This window comes from Vitis vinifera, chromosome 19 (assembly GCF_030704535.1).
Source record: "Vitis vinifera cultivar Pinot Noir 40024 chromosome 19, ASM3070453v1".
Taxonomy (NCBI): domain Eukaryota; kingdom Viridiplantae; phylum Streptophyta; class Magnoliopsida; order Vitales; family Vitaceae; genus Vitis; species Vitis vinifera.
Window position 1 is genome coordinate 26,710,644 of NC_081823.1, and position 22,701 is coordinate 26,733,344.

The following is a 22,701-nucleotide window of genomic DNA, read 5'->3' on the forward strand; positions in this document are numbered from 1 at the left end:
CACACCAGGTTTTTGGTAGTAAATTCATGATCACGGGAAGTTTCAGCCACAAACGTATTCTTCATTGAGAAGCTGGAGGTTGCAACATGTACGTACAAACACATAACATGAATTGCGTGTCAATCGAACCCTTACAAAAAACATAAACACATCATCACAGATAATTTTCCAGTCACTAGCAGGTAGGTTAACACTATTTACATGGAAAATTACAGATTGGGGCACAAAGACACATGTGCATCACCAGCACTGAAAGAAAGATCGTCCCATGTACACTGTAGATAGATTTTTATTTGCCTGACTGCAATCACCCGGTGTATACCCTGAGGCGGTTTCTGATGGGCTCCCGACATATGGGGCAGTTTGACACTTTTGAAGCACATTCTCTGCAAGTCTGCAAATTGAATAATCGTTATTTAAATAATTGCAATGATATGTGAAGGTGAAGGATAGAGAACACAAAACGATAGTCTATATGCAGCTCACCATGTGCCCACAGCCAAAGGCCATGTCCTTTACACTGGTCAGGCAAATTGGGCAGGCCTGCATTGAAGAAGGTGAAGGATAGAAATCAGTGATCTAAGAGCTGGAATGAATTGAAAGTTCAGAATGGTTAAAAAAAATGGCCTTTATATTTAAAGGTACGGAAAACCTAAGCATTTTATCATTTATTACCTGGTTTCCTTCATCTCGTGTATTGCTTAGCTGACGAGATGGCATACGAGATGGCATGCGTGATGAGAGGTTGCTTGGCTGATGAGATGGCATTCCATAAGGCATTGCGTAAGGTGGAGGTGCATGGCGAGCGTAGGAAGCTGGAGGAGGGCGTGGAACCACCTTCTTTGCTTTCCCGGTTACCCGTCTTTGGTCCAACAGAATAATTTAAAATAAGAAAGCATGCAAAAACAGGTCGAATCAAATGTCATTCATGCAAAAGCTGCATCGTATTGGGAGCATTCAGAGGTGTGGAAAAAAAAAATCATTCCATGCTTCAGGAGTCATCGTTAAAAATACTAAAATTTTGAAACAGTTTTGCTGTATGAAAACCTGAAAATGATCCTCTACCCATACTAAAGGGAAAAAATTCATCTCAAATTATACGAGAAACCAATAATAATAATTCAATTTTAAAGTAATGGCAAGATGTAATCTAAAGATAAAACAAAAGTTTTCTGTACTCCCTACCCGAGAATACCAAATTCAACAGTTGCTTTGTACTGGATGGGGATCTCCATAAGAGCAGCAAGAGCAAAAGCTGTTTCTTTCTCTGAGGGACTTGCATTTTTCGACATAATTGCAGTGAAGTTGACAAACTGCAAACCAAAGAAAAGCATGTAACCAAAAACCCAAACATATATTTGAGTAAAACCTGATCGAATTCATTTTGCGCCACTGGTGCACCACCTGAAAATTATCAAATCCACGGGCAGGGATCTTGTCATCAAATTTCTTCATGTCATCCCAGGGCCCATCGCCAACCCCAACAAGAATGATGGATAGAGGATACGAACTGTTTACAATAAAAACATTAAAATAGGGACTGTCAGTTCAAGTTCTTTTCCAACTAAATGACTAATGATTAAATACAATTCCACATTGGCAGAGCCATTGTCTATTCAATACATGGTTTTGCTTCTAAGGTTATAGTTTTGCTTCAGAAGGATAACCTTAGAACAATGATTGCGAAACATTCAATAAAAACTGGAGGAAGTGAACTCTCTACATCATAATTTCTAAATTTAAGATGAAGAAAGCACACCACATCATTTAATTGTGCAGGTCATTTTAGATATCAATATAGTCTACCTCCTTTTCATGTTCTGATGCAATATCAGAACTTCATTGCATGTATGGTCCGGTAGTTAAAACCATTGAGGGAAAATGCAACCTTGCTTTAGTAACAGCATGAAACAAAATGAAAAAGCAAGAAAACTAAGATGCCAAAACAATAAACTACAATAATTCACAAGCAAACAGTGGAAAGGTGGGGCCTATATCCAAACCCTTTGGCTATGTTTGGTCCAAAAAAAAATTGAGGGAAAATGGAAGGAAAAGAAATAGAGAGGAAAAATAAAAAGAAAGAAAAATGAAGGAAAATAAAACATAGATTTAAAATTAATAAATTATTTTGATATACTCATTCAAACTTAGTTCTCTTATTTTTCATCTTCTATATAAAGATTAAATAATTTGGAAATGCATAAGTTTTTAGTTAATTTTGATTCTGTATTTTCCGTGGTAAACCAAAGATGAGAAAATCATTTTCTGTAGAATTTTTTTTTTCCTTAGTACTTTCCACAAACTAAACATAGCCTTGATGTCCATAATGTAAAGTACTACAAGTAGCAAAAAATTAGGTGACTTTACATGGCAAAAACACCCCCATATTTGGACTATGGACACTGCCCTGATCCATGACTGTACTCAACCCATCCACCTCCTTCTTCCACTACCCCAACCTATTACACACTTTCAATCTATTTCTGTCTCTTGTACTTAGTGCTCAGAGTGTTTGTTTACTCAGTAAATTTGTCAGGTTGCAGGAGACATCCAAGAAATATGTTGATAAGACACATTCCAGAAAGTAAGAATAGTGAATGACAACATGTCATTTCAAAGAGCAAAAGCCCCAGCCCACTTTTTACCCTATCCATCAGCCAAGAAAGCAGCTAAAAACCTCAACTAACACAACATGCAACAAAAACATGGAAAAAATCTGTGGCAAAAACTGGTCTTTCTGATGTCAAGCTAAAAGGTATAGATCAACATCAAAATAGAATTTGACAAAAGAGCATAAAATGTTGCTGAGCTTATCCAGTAGGCCTTACAACAATATTATTAAGAAAACAATTTCATTAGAGCCATAAACTTGAATTCAACACTACAGCCCTGATTGACACAGCTGTTTGAAAGCTTAAAAGTTCTTTCTGATCAAAAGACTTAAAATGTGCTAGTTGGCAACTAACACAATTCAAAACTGTAAGAGGTTGAAGGCCTAAAAGCAATTTCTAGTAAAGCTGGGAGTGAGATGCTTTGTGCAAAAGAGCTTCCTGGATAAATTTTCAGAATTCAAAATTTTTATATATTAAATAGAAAGCTTTTCTTTACAAACATCTTTTAGAGGCACTTTTTTTTGCCTTTTTTTTATAACAAGGATGAGAAATCCTTCCAAGACGTACACAATAGTCTATAAAGAGAAGGATTGAAAAGGAGGGTAAGTGTATACTAGTTCACAAGATCAAATCTAACTATAATTCACATAGGTATAAAATTTTCCACAAAAGAAACCATATATCTAGCTCCACGTTTAGCTAATGCATCTGCCACATGATTGCCTAAGTGAGGAGCCCGAGAAAAGGAACATCCTAACTCTAAAGAAATATCATTAATTTAGTGCAACCACCCATCAAACTTCCATGGTCCTCTTAAAGGGTCCTTAGTTGAAGAGTTCTCTCTTCCTAAAACTTCATACTTCACTCAAGTATATAGTAAATATTAGCACTCTAAAAATCTCTACATGACTCAAACTCTGTTCTTTAACATAAAACGCGGCCAGTCCAACATAATCCTCTGCATGCAATCAATTCAACATAAATCAAATAGGATAGGGAAGAACAACACTGAGAGTCAATTGAAGTCCACAACAACAAACAAAAATCCATCTATTTGTATGGCTGTACCTTGCAGTAACTATTGAGTTGATTGTTTTCTCTTCCTGTGGACTGAGTTCCTTATCGTTTGCATTGACGCTTCTTGTAACCTTCATGATACAAGAAATCATTTTGGCACAGAATGTGCATGTGTGTGGATGCAGGTATGTGTATGAATCCATGTTTGTTTATGTTCATGCACACATGATTTTGTGTATATGGAAAAGAGAGCTTCAGAAGAGACCTGGCCATCTGCAATGATAACCAAAACATGATATTGTCCACCACTTTTCTCCACAATATCTATGGCAGCCTCAACTACTGGGGCGTAAGAAGTTGGCCCTTCAACAAAGTTAAATATATCTATGAAGTTTCGACTGGCTTGAGATAAGAAAGCCACTATAAACATAATCAAACTATCCAAACCAGAAAACAGTCCACAGTTTTGTTGAGAAAAGGAAATAATTGACTGAATATGAAGAATAAAATCAAAGGAGAAAGAAACCAACCTGACAGCTGCAAGTTTGGAACTATCCTTTTATAGCAGGCCAAAACTTCTTCAAAGCCATGGCAAGGTGAACGATCATCATGGAAGCTGAACACCTCGCTATCATGGGTGGTAGCTAAAACAGGATATCAATCCACAGACTACTATAAGAATCATAAATTGATAAGGGCGAACAAGAAAAAATGAAGATATTAAGTTATGGAGGATCATGGCCTACCATCACCAAAGCCAAAACAAGGAATTAAGTTATCCTCGTCGAAAGGAGCCAAAGTCTTCCCAATAATAGAAATGGCCTTTTCATATGGATTAGGCGTATCACCAATGGCATGCAAACTCCGATTATTGAATGAGGCTTTGCCTTCAATAAAAACATCAATGCGGTGGCTTCCAATAAATGCACATTAAAGAAAACAATACATGCATATACGCATGCATATGTACATACATAAACAAATACATGCGTGTACATGTGGTATATGTGCCACATTTTAATTAATAAACTTCCAATGTCAATTCAATTCCACTGTCATGCCATCATAATGTGCATGAACAGTGTCACAGCATTGTTGACTCAAAATGCTAGTTAATGAGACAAAGAGAGAGAAGAATAAAAATAAAAAATAGAAGTGACTGCTATTTGTGTCATTCACAGACATTTTTAAGAAATTCAATCAAGTGCTTCCCACCCCCAAAGTAGCCTGTGTCAAGTATATACAATGCACTACACAAGATGGAAGATTGTTGATCTATAAGGTTTTAAGTGCAGATTGTAGTATATATAATACACTACCCTAAGTTAGCCTGGAAGTACAGTAAAGATAAAAAATTCTCAATCTATATGGTTTTAAGTGTGGATTGTAGTATCTTTTTCCCACATGGTAGGGTTCTTTTCACAAACCAAAACAAACACCCCCCTGACCCCCAACCCAACATACTTATCTAGATAAAAAATCTTAAATACAATAAGTATGACTAAACAATTCAAATGCTTCCCTGATAGTGTAGAATTAACAATCAATCCTATGAAACAAACAAACAAAGGATGGTGTTTTCTGCCCATTGATTGACATACCTGTCCATTCATTGCTTTTAGTGAAATCGATTCCAATAATAAGATTTGATGATTCCAAACCTGACTCCCTCAATGCATTTGTAACCTGTAATATAAAATAAAAATAAAAATATTTCAAAACTTATAGATATCCATTCCAAGTGAAAGCAAAAAAAATAATGGCATTTGCACATCTTCATCCATGCTATCTATATTATGATAGAAAGAGAAATGTCTCTTACTCCAATTGTTAGCTATTTTAATCTTTAGTTAGTGCATGTCATTGAGTCAGCCAAACCAACCAAGAAATATTTACTCCTACCTTATTTAAATGAAAATGTTTTTGTGACCATTTGCTAACCTATTTGTACTCGCATTTATTGCAGATCGCCCTCACCTAATTATCATGCTTTTGCAACCCAATTGCACTTCTTTTCTGAACCAAAGTGGAAGAAGGTCAAACACGAGGAGCTGAAGCATTATAGCACAATTGAACCAGGGAAATTGGTTGGCCTTCAAGAAAGAGACCAGTTGGTTGTAAATGGATCCAACACCATTATGTACAACAAATCTGACAACATGGAGAGGTACAAGGTCATGTAAATGAAAGAGTTTTACTCAAACCTAAGGAATTGATTACTGGCACCAGGTGATATATTTCCCTAGTAGAAAAGAGATCATCTCCTTGGAGTCTTTGTATATCTGGCACTAAATCTCGATCAATCCCTTTATTAGTTTGTTTTAAGAATGTTTTCTTACATAGCGAACTTGAAAAGGAAGAATATAGGGATATGCCTCCAAGGCCCCCTGAGGAAGGTGTGAAAGCCGAAGAAGAAATTTGAGGATTGGAACACACTTCAAGAGCATGGCTTGAAAAATATACTAAGGCAATATTTACTACTTAGATAGCAATTGCAAGCAATACATTACAGTTTATTTATCATGTATGATTAAAGGCAAGGTAAGTGTCCTCCAATGACCCTAGCAAGTGTTATGAGACTTGCAGGATAATTTATTTACCAAGTGTTAAGAGACTTGTGGGATAACTTATTTACCTTTGGCACACACATACTGACATAGAATGTGCAGTAAGAGTAACCACTGACTAGCTTGCCAACTTCAAAGCTCATGGTTCAGATTGTGTCCTATTCATGTTTTCTCCATAAAGTTGCAGGCTATTTGGTCAAACTTGAAGATGGCCGGGGTATTCAAATGGAGTTGAGGGCAAACTTTTATGGAAAAAATATGGGCCATTATCTCAAGAAAATCCAGAATTAAGAAACAAACTTTAAGCATAAAATTTTAACACCTAATCATTTATTTGCATTTCTGTTTGGAAAAGTATTCAAATAGTCTTGCACTTACATTACCATAAGTCTATGGCCAGTCAAATTAGCAGTTTACCCTCACTTCACTCCCTTAAGTGTTGATCTCCTTACAAACCCATTTGGTAAGGCCAAATTGGAGAGGAAGGAAAGTATTTGGATTTAAAAAGAATAAGAAAACAACTCCTTTCCCTTACTTGGAATGAAAGGAAACATTACAAAAGAGACTGATTGAGAGATTTTGAATTATAATTACCCTTTTCAATTTCACATAGATGGTTTGATTTTGAGGAAAAGAAAGGATTTTAAGGTGCAAATCTCTCAAAATGCTTTTGTTGAAGGAAGACAAATTTTGGATGTGATGATAATAGCCAATGAAACAATAGACTCAAGACTTAAGAATCAGTTGAAAGGCATAATATGCAAGATGGATATAGAAAAAGTAGATGACCATGTGAATTGGGCCTATTTGCTAGAAATCCTCATCAAAATGGGGTTTGGTCAAAAATGGATTGGTTGGATCAAACAGTGTATTTCTACTACGAGATTTTAGTGTTGGTGAATGGAACCCCCAATAGATTATTTCAAAGCTCTAAAGGTATGAGGCAAGGGAACCCTCTTACCCCTTATCTCTTTGTTTACCATGGAGGGGCTCAATTGTTTACTGAAGAGAGCTAAGGAGGAAGGTTACATTATGGGGTTTAAGTTAAGTCGTAGGGGAGGCAAAGGCAAGGAGGTGTCCCACCTATTATTTCTAGATGACGCTCTTTTTTTATTTGATAGGTAAAAAAAAAAAAAAAAAATTGAGTTAATTTCAATGGGCAATATTCCTAATCAAAAGGATTTGGTGGTTGAGTTGTTGTGTAGGAAAGGGAAGCTTCCTACTATGTATTTAGGCCTCCCCTTATGAGCTTCCTATAAATCAATGTCCTGTTGCCATTCAGTGGAGGAAAGAGTCTACAAGAGGTTGGCTATGTGGATAAGACAATATCTATCTTAAGGTGGGAGGCTTACCCTTATTAAAAGCACCTTATCCATAGTTGTGAAAGGCGCGCCTAGGCTCGGGGCGGCACAACGCCACCCTCTGGCGCCTCGCTTCACGAAGGCACCGCTTAGGCGCGCAAGGCGCGACGCGGTCGCTTGACTCGCTTCAAGCCAGGTACGCCCTCTGACCCCTTCTTCTTCTTCTTTGTCTTCTTCAGTCCGTCGGGTTGTAGAGGGCTAAGGCTAAGCCCTAATTTTTTTTTTTTACTTTGTGGGTCCAAAACAACGTCGTTTTGGCCTTTTTAATTTTAAAAAAACAGGCCAAAACGACACCGTTTTGGCCCTGTTTTCCTTTCCAGCCCCCTTTTCTGGTATTTTTCAACCCGACACTACTCCCAATCGTGCCCTAGCCTTAGCCGTGCAGTGGAGAAGTGAAGAAGAAGAAGAAGAAGAGGAAACATAAAGGGAAAATAGTCACGTACCTTCCAAGACCTTGGTATTTTTCTCTTTTCTTCATTTTTCTGCATTTTTTTCCATTCTTATCTCATAACTCTCATTGGCAATTTTTTTTTTAAATAAAAATATTGTATTTTGACATGAAAATTTTACTAAATAAAAATAAATAAACAAAAAACACTCATGCATATTTTTTGTAAATGTGATATGCATTTTTTTTTCAATTTTTTTTTTCTTAATTTAATAATAATTATTTTATTGTAGTATAGATAATTTGTTTGCAAGATGAATAATGAGAGTGAAACTCAAGTGGACTCTAGTGCAAGTGGAAGAAGAGATCTCAGATGGAAATATGCTCGTTTGATTAATGAAAAAGATTTGAACACCATCATATGCATTTTTTGTGATAAAGTAACCAAATGAGGCATATATAGACACAAACAACATCTTGTTGATGGATATAGAAATGCTAAAAAGTGTAGAAAATGTCCGGAATATGTTAGAGAAAAAATGGAAGAGTATATGAGTTCCAAGAAAAATCAAAAAGAGCAAATGAATATGGGGAGCGAAGATGTCAATGAAGATTTGTTTGGTTTAGAAGATGAAGATTTTGGTGAGGAGATTAATAGTAGAATGAATGTCACCAACATTTCTAGTGGAGGTAGTAACCGAGGAGGAAGTGGTGGTAGGATGTTTTCTTCAAAAAAAACCAAGACAAAAAGGTCCTATAGATCATTTTTTCACTCCTAATGCAGAGATGGTTGTTCAAAGTCGAAGAAGTGGGAAGATGAATCAAACTACCATCAATGACGCCTACAAAAAGGAAGCAAGAGAAAGCGTTTGTATGCTTATCACAAGGTGGATGTATGAGGCTGCTATTTCATTTAATGTAGTCACATATCCGAGTTTCCAACCAATGATTGAGGCTATTGGCCACTATGGTGTGGGTATGAAAGGACCAACTTTTCATGATGTAAGAGTTAGTAACCTTAAGAAAGAATTGGCTCTCACAAAAGATTTGATGAAAGATCATATGGCGGAATGGGAAAAAAAATGGATGTTCAATTATGTTGGATGGATGGACCGATAGGAAAGAGAGAACTTTGGTGAACTTTTTGGTTAATTGTTCAAAGGGAACCATGTTCATGCAATCCATTGATGCTTCTTCAATGATTAAAACAGGAGAAAAGATGTTTGTTGGTGAGGAGAATGTTATTCAAGTTATAACAGATAATCACTCAAGTTATGTGATGACAGGTAATAAATACTATTTGTTGAATTTTTATTTACTTTTAAAATTTGAATTATTTATCTTGAGAACTTATGTAAATTTAATATCTACAATGTCACAAAGGAAGGTTGTTAGAATTAAAGCGTCCACATTTGTATTGGACACTATGTGTTGCACATTGCCTTGACTTGATGTCGGAAGATATTGGAAAGCTACCAAACATCAAGAGGACATTGGAGAGGGTTATATCACTAAATAGGTATATTTATAATCGCTCAGGGCTACTCAACATGATAAGGCGGTTTACTAGACAAAGGGAATTGCTTAAGCCTGCTAAGACTTGGTTTGCAACTGCTTTCATCACATTATCGTGATTGCATGAACAAAAAAACAACTTGAGGAAGATGTTTACAAACTTAGATTGATCAGATAGTAAATGGGCAAAAGAGCAGAAGGGGAAAACTATAGTCAACATAGTTCTAATGCCTTCATTTTGGAACACTATTGTGTTTTACTTAAAGGTTTCGAGTCCCCTAGTTCGTGTGCTTCGTTTGGATGATGGTGGAAAAAAAGCTCCTATGGGATACAGCTATGAGGCCATGAATAGAACTAAGGATATAATTGTGAGAAGTTTTAATGGAAATGAAGAGAAGTACAAAGAAATCTTCAACATCATTGATAAGAGGTGGGAGATTCAGCTTCATCGGCCTTTGCATGTAGCAGGGTACTTTTTGAACCCGGAATTCTTCCATAATAAACCAGAAATAGAGCATGATGCAGAGACTATGAGTGATTTGTATAAATGCATCTTAAGGCTAACAAGAGACCCTGCTAAACAAGAAAAAGTTGTGGCCGAAGTGAGTTTGTACACAAATGCCCAAGGACTATTCGAGAATGAGTTAGCTGTTAAGACAAGGAAGACTAGAGCACCAGGTTAATTATTTAGTTTTGTTTATTTAAATGATTAGATTGTATTTTTGCTAAAATGGGTGAATTGTTTCACTAAATTGTTAATATCTATACTACAGCTGAATGGTGGGCTGCATATGGAGCTTCAGCTCCAAATTTGCAAAGGTTTGCAATAAAAGTCCTCAACTTAACATGCAGTGCATCAGGTTGTGAACGGAATTGGAGCATCTTTGAAAATGTAAGTGACCAAAATAATTACAAGTAATAGTCTAATAGAGTTTTGAATGTAACTTAAAAGTTAAAACTTTAAAATATATTTATGAGCTTATGAATTTTTGCAGATTCATAGCAAGAGGAGAAATAGGTTAAATCATCAACGCTTGAATGATTTGATATACATTAAGTATAATCGAGCCTTGAAGAAAAGATACAATGAACGTAACACCATTGACCGAATTTCTTTGAAAGATATAGATGATAGCAATGAATGGTTGATAGGAAGAATGGAAGATGAGGATTCTCATGGAGATGCACAAGATGATTTTGTATTTGATGATGATAATTTGACATGGGGTGATGTTGCTAGAGCTATTGGAGCTGAGGAGGCCAAGTTTGATACTAGAGCTAGAGCTAGAGCAAACTCAAGCATAATACCACCAACAAAGGGGATAGCTTCAAGTTTTAGAACTTTGCCTTCTCATTCACTAATAGATGAAGATGACGATGGAGACATGGTTGATTTAGCAGATGAAGAAGATGGGGAAGGCTACAAATGTGGTGATGGAAATGATGATGATGATGATTTTGTTGATTTAGAGGAGTGATGATTGCTTGTTGTGGACAAATTTGATATTTAAGTGGTTTTTAATGATGTTTTTGAATTGTGGACAAATTTCACGTTTTGGACTTTTGGTTTGGAAACTTTGGATTTGGATATGTATTAGGCTATTAGCAATATGGATTTGGATTTGTTTTTATGCTTGGAGTTCTTTATTTTTATGTTTTTTGTTGATTAATTTGAAGTTTTGGATGATATTTGGTGATTTATGTGTTTAGGACAAATAAATGATTGTTAAATTTGATTATTTTTTATAAGTAAACAAGAATTGCATTAGAAAAGGCTAATCGCCACAAAGCATACAGGGAGTATACAAGACGGCTATAGCCTCAAAAAGAGAAAAAGGACCATAAAGAACTACCTCCCCTCAAGTGGAAGCTATCCACTCCAAAAAACCTATAAGGGAGAAAGACTCCTCACCTAAATGCACTTTGGCCCAATTCCATAAATTACAAACAAAAGAACTCTTTAATCTCTGAATATTCACCACACCCCCCCTAAACGCTAACCTATTCCTCTCCTTCCAAACCGTCCAAAAAATACACAACGGAATGGATTTCCAAATCTTTTTCCTTTTCTTCCCTACAAATGAGCCCCTCCAGGAGATAAGAGTCTCCTTTACAGTTTCTGGGAGGACCCACTTGATATCTATCAACCCAAAAATAATTTCCCATAAGGCTCTAGTCACTATACAGTGTAAAAGAATATGATTTACATTCTCTTCATCACAACCACACAAAAAACAGCAATTTGGGAGTTGCACCCCTCTTATCTGGAGCCTGTCCAAAGTGAGCACCTTCCCCCATGTAGCCTCCCAGGCAAAAAAACAGACTTTAGTTGGCACCTTATCCACCCATATTCTCCTTGCGGGGAACTCAATGGCATTAGGCTTGTCCAACAGCCTGTAAGCTTCTTTAACCCTGTAACGACCATTTCTTCCTTGCCTCCATATAACTGAATCATCCTCCATGGAAGGCCTATGACCCCTTAAAGTAAGGAGCAGATCACCAACCATATCCATTTCCCAGTCATTGAAATCCCTCACAAAAACAAGATTCCAATCTCCTTGGCCCGAATGTTGGTCCCACATCTCCTCAATCGTGGCGTCTCTATGCACTGCAAGAACAAAAAGGTGGTGGAAACATTGGGACAACGGAGTTTCAGTACACCATCTGTCTTTCCAAAATTTAATTTTGGACCCCTTCCCAACTAGAAAAGCCAATTTTTCCCAGCACCATTCAGATTCCTTCATGATTTCCTTCCAGACCCCCACACCAGCCGCCCCACTAGCCTTCTTAGCCCTCCAACCATGTTCCTCTTGCCCATATTTTGTTGAAATCACTTGTTTCCAAAGGTTATCTTTTTCACAAGCAAACCTCCAAACCCACTTACCCAGCAAGGCTCTATTCAAAGTGGCTATTCTCCTCAATCCTAGCCCTCCATTGAATTTTTCTGAGCAGACCACATCCCATTTAACTAGGTGAACTTTTCCCTCCAAGTTTCCACCCCCCCATAGGAAATCTCTTTGGGTTTTCTCCACTCGTTTAGCAACAGAGTTGGGCATACGGAATATAGACATTTGGTAGATTGGCATACTAGCCAAGGTACTCTTTATAAGAGTGATCCTCCCCCCTTTAGAGATGTACTGTCTTTTCCAAAGCGCAAGTCTCCTCCTGACCTTCTCTTCCACTCCATCCCACATAGAAGAAGCCCTATTGGGGACTCCTAAAGGGAGGCCCAAGTACTGGGAGGGCAGAGACCCCACCCTACACCCTAGCTCAGCTGCCATCTCAAGAATCTCCTCCACTTCTCCAACTGGGATGATTTCGCTTTTGGCTAGATTAATACGAAGACCCGAAGCTGCTTCAAACCAAATGAGAATCCAGCTTAAGTGAGAAACTTGATCTTTATTCGCCTCACAAAACACAATTGTATCATCAGCAAAAAATAGGTGGGAGATATTCAATGAGGTTCTACTACCGCCCCGGATGTTGCACCCTGTAAGATAACCCCCCTCCACCGCTCTCCTGATAAGAACGTCCAGAATCTCCATTCCCATCACAAAGAGGTAAGGGGAGAGAGGATCCCCTTGACGAAGCCCTCTAGTGTTAGGGAAGAAACCAGCTGGCACTCCATTAACAAGAATAGAGAATTTAGCAGAAGACACACAGCTCCACATCCATCCCACCCACTTGGACCCAAAGCCCATTTTTTGAAGGACCTTCATTAGAAAGTTCCAATTGATGCTGTCATAAGCTTTTTCTATATCCAGTTTGCAAATAAGGCCCTTTTCTTTTCTCTTTTGCCACGAATCTATCACCTCATTAGCAATTAAAGATGCGTCCAAAATTTGTCTTCCCATAACAAAGGCATTTTGAGCAATGGAGACCACCTTACCAATCACTTTTTTGAGCCTATTAGCTAAAACTTTAGCCAATAGTTTATAGAGACCCCCCAACAGACTGATAGGTCTAAAATCACCCAGATCCTCCGCCCCGCTTTTCTTAGGAATCAACACCAAAAAGGTATTGTTGAGGCTCCTAACAAAGGAGTTATGCTCATGAAATTCCTTAAACATCTCCATGATCTCCTCTTTGGTAAAGTCCCAAACATTTTGCCAGAAGGCTACAGTAAAACCATCCGGGCCAGGGGCTTTATCCCCATTCATCTCCATCAACGCCGAATGAATCTCAATCTCTACAAAAGGGACTTCCAGACTCTCTGCTTCTTGCTGGCTGATACAACCCACCTGAATATTACCAATATCCGCTTGCCAATCCATATCTTCAGAAAGCAACTGCTGGAACGAATTCACAACTCCTTCTCTCACCTCTTGCTCCTCTACCAGCCACTCCCCATTAACCTTAATTCTGCCCATAATGTTGTTTCTTCTGTGAGCACTTGCCATTCTATGGAAGAACCCCGTGTTTCTATCCCCCTCCCTTAACCAAATCTCCCTTGAGTGCTGCCTCCAGTGGGCTTCCTCCAACAGGACCCATTTCTTAAATGAGTCTTTAGCATCCTTTTTTAAACCAGCCTCCTCCACAGTCAGATTTCTCTCACTTTCCACCCGATCCCAGAAGTCTACTTGGTCTAAGGCTGAAGCTTTATTGGTTTCCAGCCTCCCAAAAACCTCCTTGTTCCAAACTTTCAGTTTCTTTTTGATCTCCTTCATTTTAAAAGCCAATCTGTAGCTAGAACTGCCCCTGACATCAATCCCCTGCCACCATGTTCTCACCATGTCTTGAAACCCCTCAACCTTCAGCCACATATTTTCGAATCTAAATGGGGTTGGGCCTCTTCTAATTCCACCCCCCTCTAACACGATTGGGAAATGATCAGAAATTGGCCGGGACAACCTGACCTGAGTAACACCACTAAAGAGATCTAACCAACTGGAGGAAACTAAGAATCTGTCTAGTCTCGCCCAGGCCTGATTGTTAAGCCCCCCATTCCAGGTGAACCCTCCCCCCTGAAGAGGAAGGTCCACCAACTCTAAGTCCTCCACAGTCTCTGCAAATCTCCTCATGGCTGAACTAATTCTTCTTTGGCTGCTCCTTTCTTGCTGATACAGAATGATATTAAAATCCCCACCAAGACACCAGGGATCATCCCAACGACCTCTTATCGCCCCCAATTCCTCCCACATACCCTCCCTTTCCACTTTAGAAAACGGACCATACACTCCCGTAAAAACCCAAGTGGCCCCATTTTCTATAGTTTTGAATCTGCAAGACAACGTGAACAGACCCTCCTCCCAATCCAAAATATCCAAGACCCTCTTGTCCCAACATATCAAAATGCCACCCGCAGTCCCCTCCGCATTTAAGGCTCTCCAATCTATAAATCTTCCCGTGCCCAGACTTCTCACAATACCCTCCGACATCTCCTGAATCTTGGTTTCCTGAATACATAAAAGATCCACCCTCTGGTTCCTTATATAATTCTTAATAACTTTCCTCTTAGAGCTGTCATTTGCTCCCCTCACATTCCAGCTTATAATCTTCAGCTTCATTGGGCAACTATCAATTGATTCCCTTTGCCCTGTGATAAATCTTTCTGCTTATACCCCCCCTCATAGTTGACAGAGCATTCCAATCTCTTAAGCTCCCTTTCAAATTTGGACTTCTCCAAGAATTCTTTGCTGTGAATCTTTTCCCTCCTCTTTCTGATTTTAGTCAGAAAATTCAGTATCTCCCTTTCTAGTCCCTTCGTAGAGAAACCCAGGAACTGGCTGAATTTTGCTAAATCACACTCCTCCCATAGTTCCTCTTTCTCATTTTCATTGTCTTGAGATTCTGAAGCACCAACCTTCCCCTCCTTGTCCCTACCCTTGTCTCTGCTTTTGTTGGCCTCTCCCAACTTCCAGGGTCTATTGTCATTCTCACCATTCCCCTCATAGACTGTCAACCAGGTTGACTTATCCCCCCATGATTCCTCCTCTATTTCCCCTGGGCAATCAAAAGACCCCCCCACTGGAGCCCGATCAGAATTAGAAGAAGAAGGAAGAAATGTCCCCATAACCCCGTATCCTTGAGAATGCAGGACATACCTCTTTGCTTCTTCCTCAAGGGCTCGGTCAGTCAAGGAAAAGCCTGCCTCCCCCTGTTCCCTTCTAATCTCCTCTGGCACCCAGCACATCAATGGGTCCTCTGGGTTGATTATATTTCTGGAGTTAGAACGGCCCAAAAAAAGTGGACCATCCATTACCAAACCATCCATCCCAGCTGAAAAATGGCAGCCCAGATCAGCAGCCCAATTAGATGGGCCTGCCTCTGACTCACCAGCCTCCTTACTTTTTTCTTTTAATTTTCGGCCCAATGGCCCATTTAACTTAGCTAGCCCACCCTCCTTCTCCTGCTCGTTAAGGCCCATGGATAAGCCACATAAGGGCAGCCCATCCTTTATACCATCCACATAGACCCAGTCCCGGGGCATTGGACCATAGGTTTGGTTCCCAGACTTTAGGCCCGGCCCATTCTTCTGCAGCAGCCTCCCATCATCTGTCAGGAGCTGTCCCTCAATTCCCGCTTCTGTCACTTCCTTCCCCACTCGCTTCTCCGCGCGTGAGTGCATGTCACCCCTGATCTCGGTTCTCCTTCTGGTTTCCTCCACAGAAGGAAGCCTTCTCACCTCCGGCCTGATCTCCCACCACAGCGCCAACGTGTAAACCTCCTCCTCTGCCTCAATTTCTAGAATACTCGGTCTGAATTCGCCTCTCATCTTGACCAGTATCCTAGCCCATTGAATTTCCCCCATCGATCTTGTCCGCTCATCAATGTCAACAAAACCCCCACATTCCTCCCCTATTTTCTTCAAAATCGTCGGGCTCCATAACGACATTGGCAAACCAAAAATCTTAACCCATGCCTCCTGTGCTCTCTCCTTCTCTCCCCAACAACCCGACTTTGGGTTCCAAAAATCCAAACCTAAAAAAATTCCTCCCATTACTCTGCTTCCCGAAGAGGCAACTCGGTGAGCCTCTTTTATATCTTCAAACTCCAGCAATGCCCTACCTCGTTCCAGCTTGGCCATTCCTAGTTTACCTTTTAAACCCCAAGACCTTGCCCAAAGGCTTCCCATCCTCTCCAAATCTTCGTCTTCCTTCTTGTTTGATTTCCAGCTCGCGACGAGACAATGTTTCAGTTTCTGTAGATTTTCTGCCATCTCCTCCCTCGCAACCTTCATCTTGATTGCAGTTGCGCCCTTCTGATTTGTGCTCGTGACTGCTTCCACGTAAGATTTCGTCGGAGAGATTTTCCCGCCGGCCCTTACTACCTGCACCTCCATTCTTCTACCCACCATCTCCTCCATTTGTTGAATAATCTCCACCATAGTCGTCCATCCTCTTTTGGCCCTCCTTCCTCTCGGCAAGAAGATGCAGAAATGTTTTCGTTCCAGATCCACTACCCCCAGCCTTAAAAAGCCTCCTGATCTGTTGAAACCCCGCACCAAAGAGAATCTCTTGCCTCTTTCTCTCCACTCCTTTTCCCATCTCCCTTCTTCTTCATCTCGTATACAGTGGATTAGCCCCTCCTTGAAAAGCCCTAAGCTCTCCAGCCCTAAGCGAACCCAAGTCGAGACCCCCCGTTTCTTCTCCACGATGAGGATCTGACATCTTCCCTTTCTTCCGTCCAAGACGAGCTCGAAAGTCTTGGATTCAACCGTGAAACTTCGCTTTCGGCTCGCCTCGCCGGTCTCCTCATCGTCGCCGTCGCACGCGCCTTCACTCTCCCTCACGCCCCCCCTCTCTCTCGCGTCCTCTCTCTCTCTCTCTCCCATCGCTTTCACTTCATGGAACACATTGTTAAATTTGATTATATTATGTAAAAATATATATGTAAATTAGGGTGCGCCTCACTTCACTAAAGCCCGCGCCTTGCGCCTCAGGCTCCAAGACTACTTTGCGCTTTGGTGCACCTTGAGCCTTTTAAAACTATAACCTTATCTAGCCTACCCATTAATCAAATATCTGTTTTTTATCTTGCTTAAGAGGGTAAGCTTAAGGCTTGAGAAGATTCAAAGGCATTTCTTGCGAGGAGGGGGTTCTTTGGAGAATAAGCTACATCTTGTGAGATAGGATATCACTTATAGGGAGAAATGCTATGGAGGCCTTGGTATTGGAAAACTCCCAATTCTCAATAAGGCACTTCTAGAAAAGTGGTTGTGAGATTTGCCTCAAAGAATGGACCTCTTCAGAAGAGGGTTATTGTTAGGAAGTATGGGGAAGAAGAGGGAGGTTGGGTTTCTAGGGAAAATAGGGTAATTTTGGGGTTAGGGTTGTGGCAAGCCATCAAAAAAGGTTGAAACAACTTCAACGAAATAACCTCTTTAAATATGGGCAATGGTAGGAGGGTGAAGTTTTGGGAAGATATCTAGATTCTTGAAATAACCTCTTTCAATATGGGCAACAGCAAAAGGGTGAAATTTTGGAAAAATATCTAGTATAATCTTTTCCCCCTTTATATTCCATATCATTGACAAATGATGTTTGGCTAGTGGATGTGTAGGACCAACAAAGCGAGGAAGAGCTTTTGAATCCCCGTTTTTCAAGGAATTCAAATGATTGGGAGTTGGAGGGTTGAGGAGTTTCCCTCAAGGCTCCAAGGAAAGGCAGGAGAAGGAATGAAGACGATAGGTTGGAATGGATGGACGCTAAGAAAGATAAATTTATACTTAAATCCTTCTAATCATTTTTAGGGCAAGAACGAGCATATGCTTTCCCAATGATAGCTATTTAGAACCCCATGGTCCCAACAAAAGTAGGTTTCTTTGCATAGGAAGCTCCTTAAGGAAAGGTTTAACCAAGGACCAGTTGCAAAGAAGACATTGGTCTCTTGTGAACCAATGTTTTCTTTGTACGGAAGGGGATGAGTTAGTTGACCACATTCTCCTTCATTGTGCTTGTGCTCGAGGATTGTGGAATTTTTTTTTTTTTTTTTTTTCCTTATTTTGGGTGGCATGGTTGATGCCATGTTCAATAAAAGAGAGACCCTATTAGGGTGGCATAGCTCTTTCATGGGTAAAAAATGGAAGAAGGTTTAAAGGATTATCCTACCCCACGTTTTTTGGACTTTTTTTCTTTTTTTGATAAGTAAACATGGAATATATTAACACAAGGCAAAAAAGCCACATAGCATACAGGGAGTATACAAAGCGGCAAAGGCCTCACAACCAAAAAGAGACAAAAAACACACCAACCCTTAAATGGAGGCTAACCACTCCAAAAAGCCTATAAGGGAGCGCGGCTCCACTCCACTATACAATTTTGCCCAGCCCCACACATTACAAACAAAAAAAATTTTAAGTTTCTGAATAGCTAACTACCCCCCCCCCCCCCCCCTAAAAGCTAGTCTATTCCTCTCCTTCCAAACCGTCCAAAAAATTGGACATTATGGAAGAAGAGGAACTAAAAATCTTTCGAAAGAAAAGAAATGTCTAATCATGCCCTAAATTATCATTTCTTTGCACTGTTTTGTTATGGGTTGGGATGTACATTGATGGAGGCTCCTTAACCATGTTTGATTTTATAAAGTGGTTAAGGTCTTCATGAAGGGAAGGTTCCTTTTCATTGCCCTTTCTTTTGTGTTGCTTTCTTTGCTTGTACTCTAGTGCTCTTCAATCAGCACATTCAATATATTTATTTTACTTTAAAAAAAAGAAAGAAAGAAAGAAAGATTTTAAGGTGCAACTTCTAGACCACCTAAAAGCTCTTCATACCTATCAAAGCATTTTATAGTGCATTTACTTGCATACTAGGTGTTGCTCAGATCAACTCTTCGGAAGCCAAAACGAGTGTTTTTTAAGCCTGTAAGAGTTGTTTTTTGCATTTGGATGATTTTAATAAAACTTACCCCAAAAAGGTAAAACAGAAACAAAGACAAGGTTTCTTCTTCTAAAAGCACTATTTTAGCTTGTAAGGAAAGTTGTTTCATATTTAATAAACTTTCATCATATCCAGATTGTCTCTTTGAAATCACGACTTCATCTTTAGCTTCTAGCTTAAAGCACAAACAAAACTATGTCAAACAACACCTAAAGCATCACTTTCCTTTAAAGTTTGGGTTGGTGCCTTTGTATAAGATGTTTTATATAAGAGGTTTTAGAATTTAAATTTGTTTTACTATTAAACAAGGAAGCTCTTCTTCCCATAGGATCAAGGGACAAGAGCACTAATAATCAATTCAACGGAAATGGAGAAAAAAGAAAAATTAACCTTTATGTCCCTTTCCTTTCCCACCCTTGTACTAAAGAGAAATTACATGTGTTCATATTGAAGAAGGTTTACCAAAGCAATCAATTGGTACTTGATGTTAAATGCAATAAAAAATAAATAGCAAAACTAATCTCCAACTCCAAGTCATCAACCCCCCTTTTAAAATAATAGTTTTGGTGGAGAAATTCAAGCCCAAAATTTTTCAATAAAATTCAAGAAACACTAACAAAAGATTAAAGCTTTTAAAAATCTGGTTGTTAAATTTTAAATAAATTAAAGTACGTAGGACACACAACACGTACACATATATGACAACAAAAAATTTCAAAGCTTAAAAGAAAAAAAAAATTACAAAGGAAGTTTTGAAGATTGGGTGAAAATCTTGAGAATTGCATAGAATAAGACATTATTTGGATGCAGTTCCACCCTTTTTTTTCAAAGCCCAAAACATTAATAGTAAACAATATTTTCCTATTTACATAATGTTTTGTTTGGTTTCCAAAAAGTTTGAAAAAAATGAAATAAAATAGAGAGGAAAAGTATAAGACAATAAAATATTTGTAAAACTAATAAAAATTTTCTCTTGTTTTGGTTGTCCAATGAAAAGTTGAGGGAAAGAAAATTAAATCCTCAAATAATGCACTTTCCCCACCTTTTCTTGAAGAAAATAAGGAGAAAACTCTTTTAAAATTTTCTCTCATTTTTTTCTTAGTATTTTTTTTCCTTACCCTTTCCTTTTATATAGCATCCAAACATTATGTTCTTAGCATTTTTTTTTTCCTTCATATTTTCCACACTTTTTCCTTTTCTATAGCATCCAAACATTATGTTCTTAGCATTTTTTTTCCCTTGATACTTTCCAATGTAATTTACAAAAGTCTCTCAAAAGATAATTAATTTGAATTAAAGTTGGGGCAATTATTGAAGGGAACATGAGAATGACAGAAAGGAAAAGAACTGATTCGTTGCTTTCTATATGGTATTGACTTATTGACCTAGATCCAAAGTAGTGACCTAGATCCAAAGCACTGGGATAATATGCTATCTCTTCTTAGGGTAAAATGGTGGGTGGAGGTGGGGCTAAGATATTTCTAATAAATCAAAGAGCCAAGTTGCATTCATTTCAAAATTTCAAAATGCAAAGGGGACCACTGAAAGATCCCTCCTGCACTCATCCGAATTCCGCGTTGACGTCGCGACAACGCCCTTTATCTTCTCCCACAGTTTTTGGACACAAAACTCACTCTCAATTTATAATCTATCCGTCTAGACAGCTACATTTTGGATATTTTATCCCAAAGACCCTTGAGATTAGTGAACCAATTTGAATTATTTCATCTCCAAGAATCAATTTGAATTATTTTATTCCCACCCTAATAAGATCCAATCACAACCGTCGAAATGAAACTACAAGTTTCAAAGCTGAAAACCCTAGAGCCGAAGAAGAGGAAGAAGAAGAAGTAGTGACCTGTTCGATGGTGGAGAAGTTGTCAGGGATGAAGGAGTACTTGTTGGGCTTGGAAGCAGTGGAAGCAGCAGAAGAAGCGTGAGAAGCTCCTCCTTTCTCCTTTTCAGACGACATGGACCTGGCGGTTGTCGGATACCGCGCTGCCACTTCTGCTCTCCTCCGCTCTACCACAGAGTTGCTGCTGTCGCCGTTGATTCTGAAACTGCCATTGATGCTGCTAACGCTTCTGCTGTTTCCGCGACGCCTACGAAATCCAAAAAAATTACCCATTTCATCTTCTCTCCTGATGGCGATGGAGGGAGAGAGAAGATTGAAATCCAAGTAAAAATAGGAAGAAAAAGAAAGAAGATGGGGGATTGGGAAGGGGAAGGGAATGGAAGAGGGACTGTTACCGGGAATGTGCAATAGAGGATTATGCTGAGAGCATCCGACTCCAATTCGCAGAATCGCAGCCAGAGGGGCAAGGGATGCGTGGGAATCGTGTTAAGTTGAGATGCTTTGATTCTTTCCGTTGAGGTTCGGTTGGGCTGTGACCTGTCAATCTCTTTGGGAGAAATACCGGGTGGTCTATGATAAATTGATAATCAGTGGGAAGGGCACTGATCCCAGGAATTTTTAGATTACCATTTTACCCTGGAATATGTTTTGTATATTATCTATAAATGAATGTAAGATTCTCGACGATGTGGGCCGCATGATAAGTGCAGATAATCAATAATATATTTCTCAGGCCACAAAATGTTACTGTTCATTGAAAAATAATTTTTAATATCTCATAAATAAAAATTATATCTTAAGGTTATTATATCATTTTATATATAAAATATATATTTATAAATTTTGTTATCATAATAAAATGAATAATTATTTTTCACAACCACTTATCAATTGAATAATATATAAATATTCAATTGAATAACAAATAACTAATAAATAAAATAACTCGCAACTATTCATTGGGTGATATAGCAAGTGAAAAAATTAAATAAAAATAAATTAAATTATGTTATAACATATTATAATGATAATGTATTTATATTATAAGTATAATGTATTTATGTTGTAACTATATTTCATTACAAAAGTAATATTCTAAAAATGATTATTCATACTCTGTTGGTATTAATACATCGTATCAATATATTAATAACATTTATCCAGTTCATTGAAATTATTTAATAATTTTTGTATATAAAAAAAATAAATTAGTATTTCATTTGGTTTTACAAATGATTTATAATATAAATATGTAATGAAATATGGTACGATCATATAAAATTATCATTTTTATAAAAAAATTTCAAAACTTTTCAAATTAGGTTTTATTGTAATGTATTGTGTATTTATATTGTAATTATAACACATTTTTGTTGTATCTATATTTTATAATAAAAGTATTAATCTTGAAGACCACTTTTTATACATTATTAATATTCAACATATCAAATATATTAACATCTTCTACTCGGTACTTGAGAAAAAAAAAATTATATATGAAAATTAAGAAAAAGAAAACACTATGCAAAGGAAAAAAAATAGAAAAATCATATAAATTTTTAAAAATT

General features: G+C 38.3%; 1 protein-coding gene across 2 annotated transcripts; it reads right to left on the bottom strand.

The window, feature by feature from the left end:
- Positions 1-40: 40 nt before the first annotated feature.
- On the bottom strand, positions 41-21,818 carry LOC100250108 (E3 ubiquitin-protein ligase RGLG4). Of its 2 annotated transcripts, none has more exons than XM_002265520.5 (12): positions 21,529-21,818; positions 21,137-21,419; positions 5,231-5,315; positions 4,376-4,516; positions 4,160-4,273; positions 3,895-3,992; positions 3,681-3,760; positions 1,405-1,510; positions 1,186-1,313; positions 676-862; positions 487-543; positions 41-394 (listed from the first exon to the last, which is right to left on the bottom strand). In XM_002265520.5, exons 2-12 carry the CDS (start codon positions 21,404-21,406, stop codon positions 308-310), a joined length of 1,353 nt encoding a protein of 450 aa, XP_002265556.2. In that variant the 5' UTR covers positions 21,407-21,419; positions 21,529-21,818; the 3' UTR covers positions 41-307. The 2 variants fall into 2 exon arrangements, with proteins under 2 accessions (XP_002265556.2, XP_010645087.1); XM_010646785.3 differs by having other exon boundaries at positions 21,137-21,380; positions 21,529-21,766.
- Between the last annotated feature and the right edge of the window lie 883 nt (positions 21,819-22,701).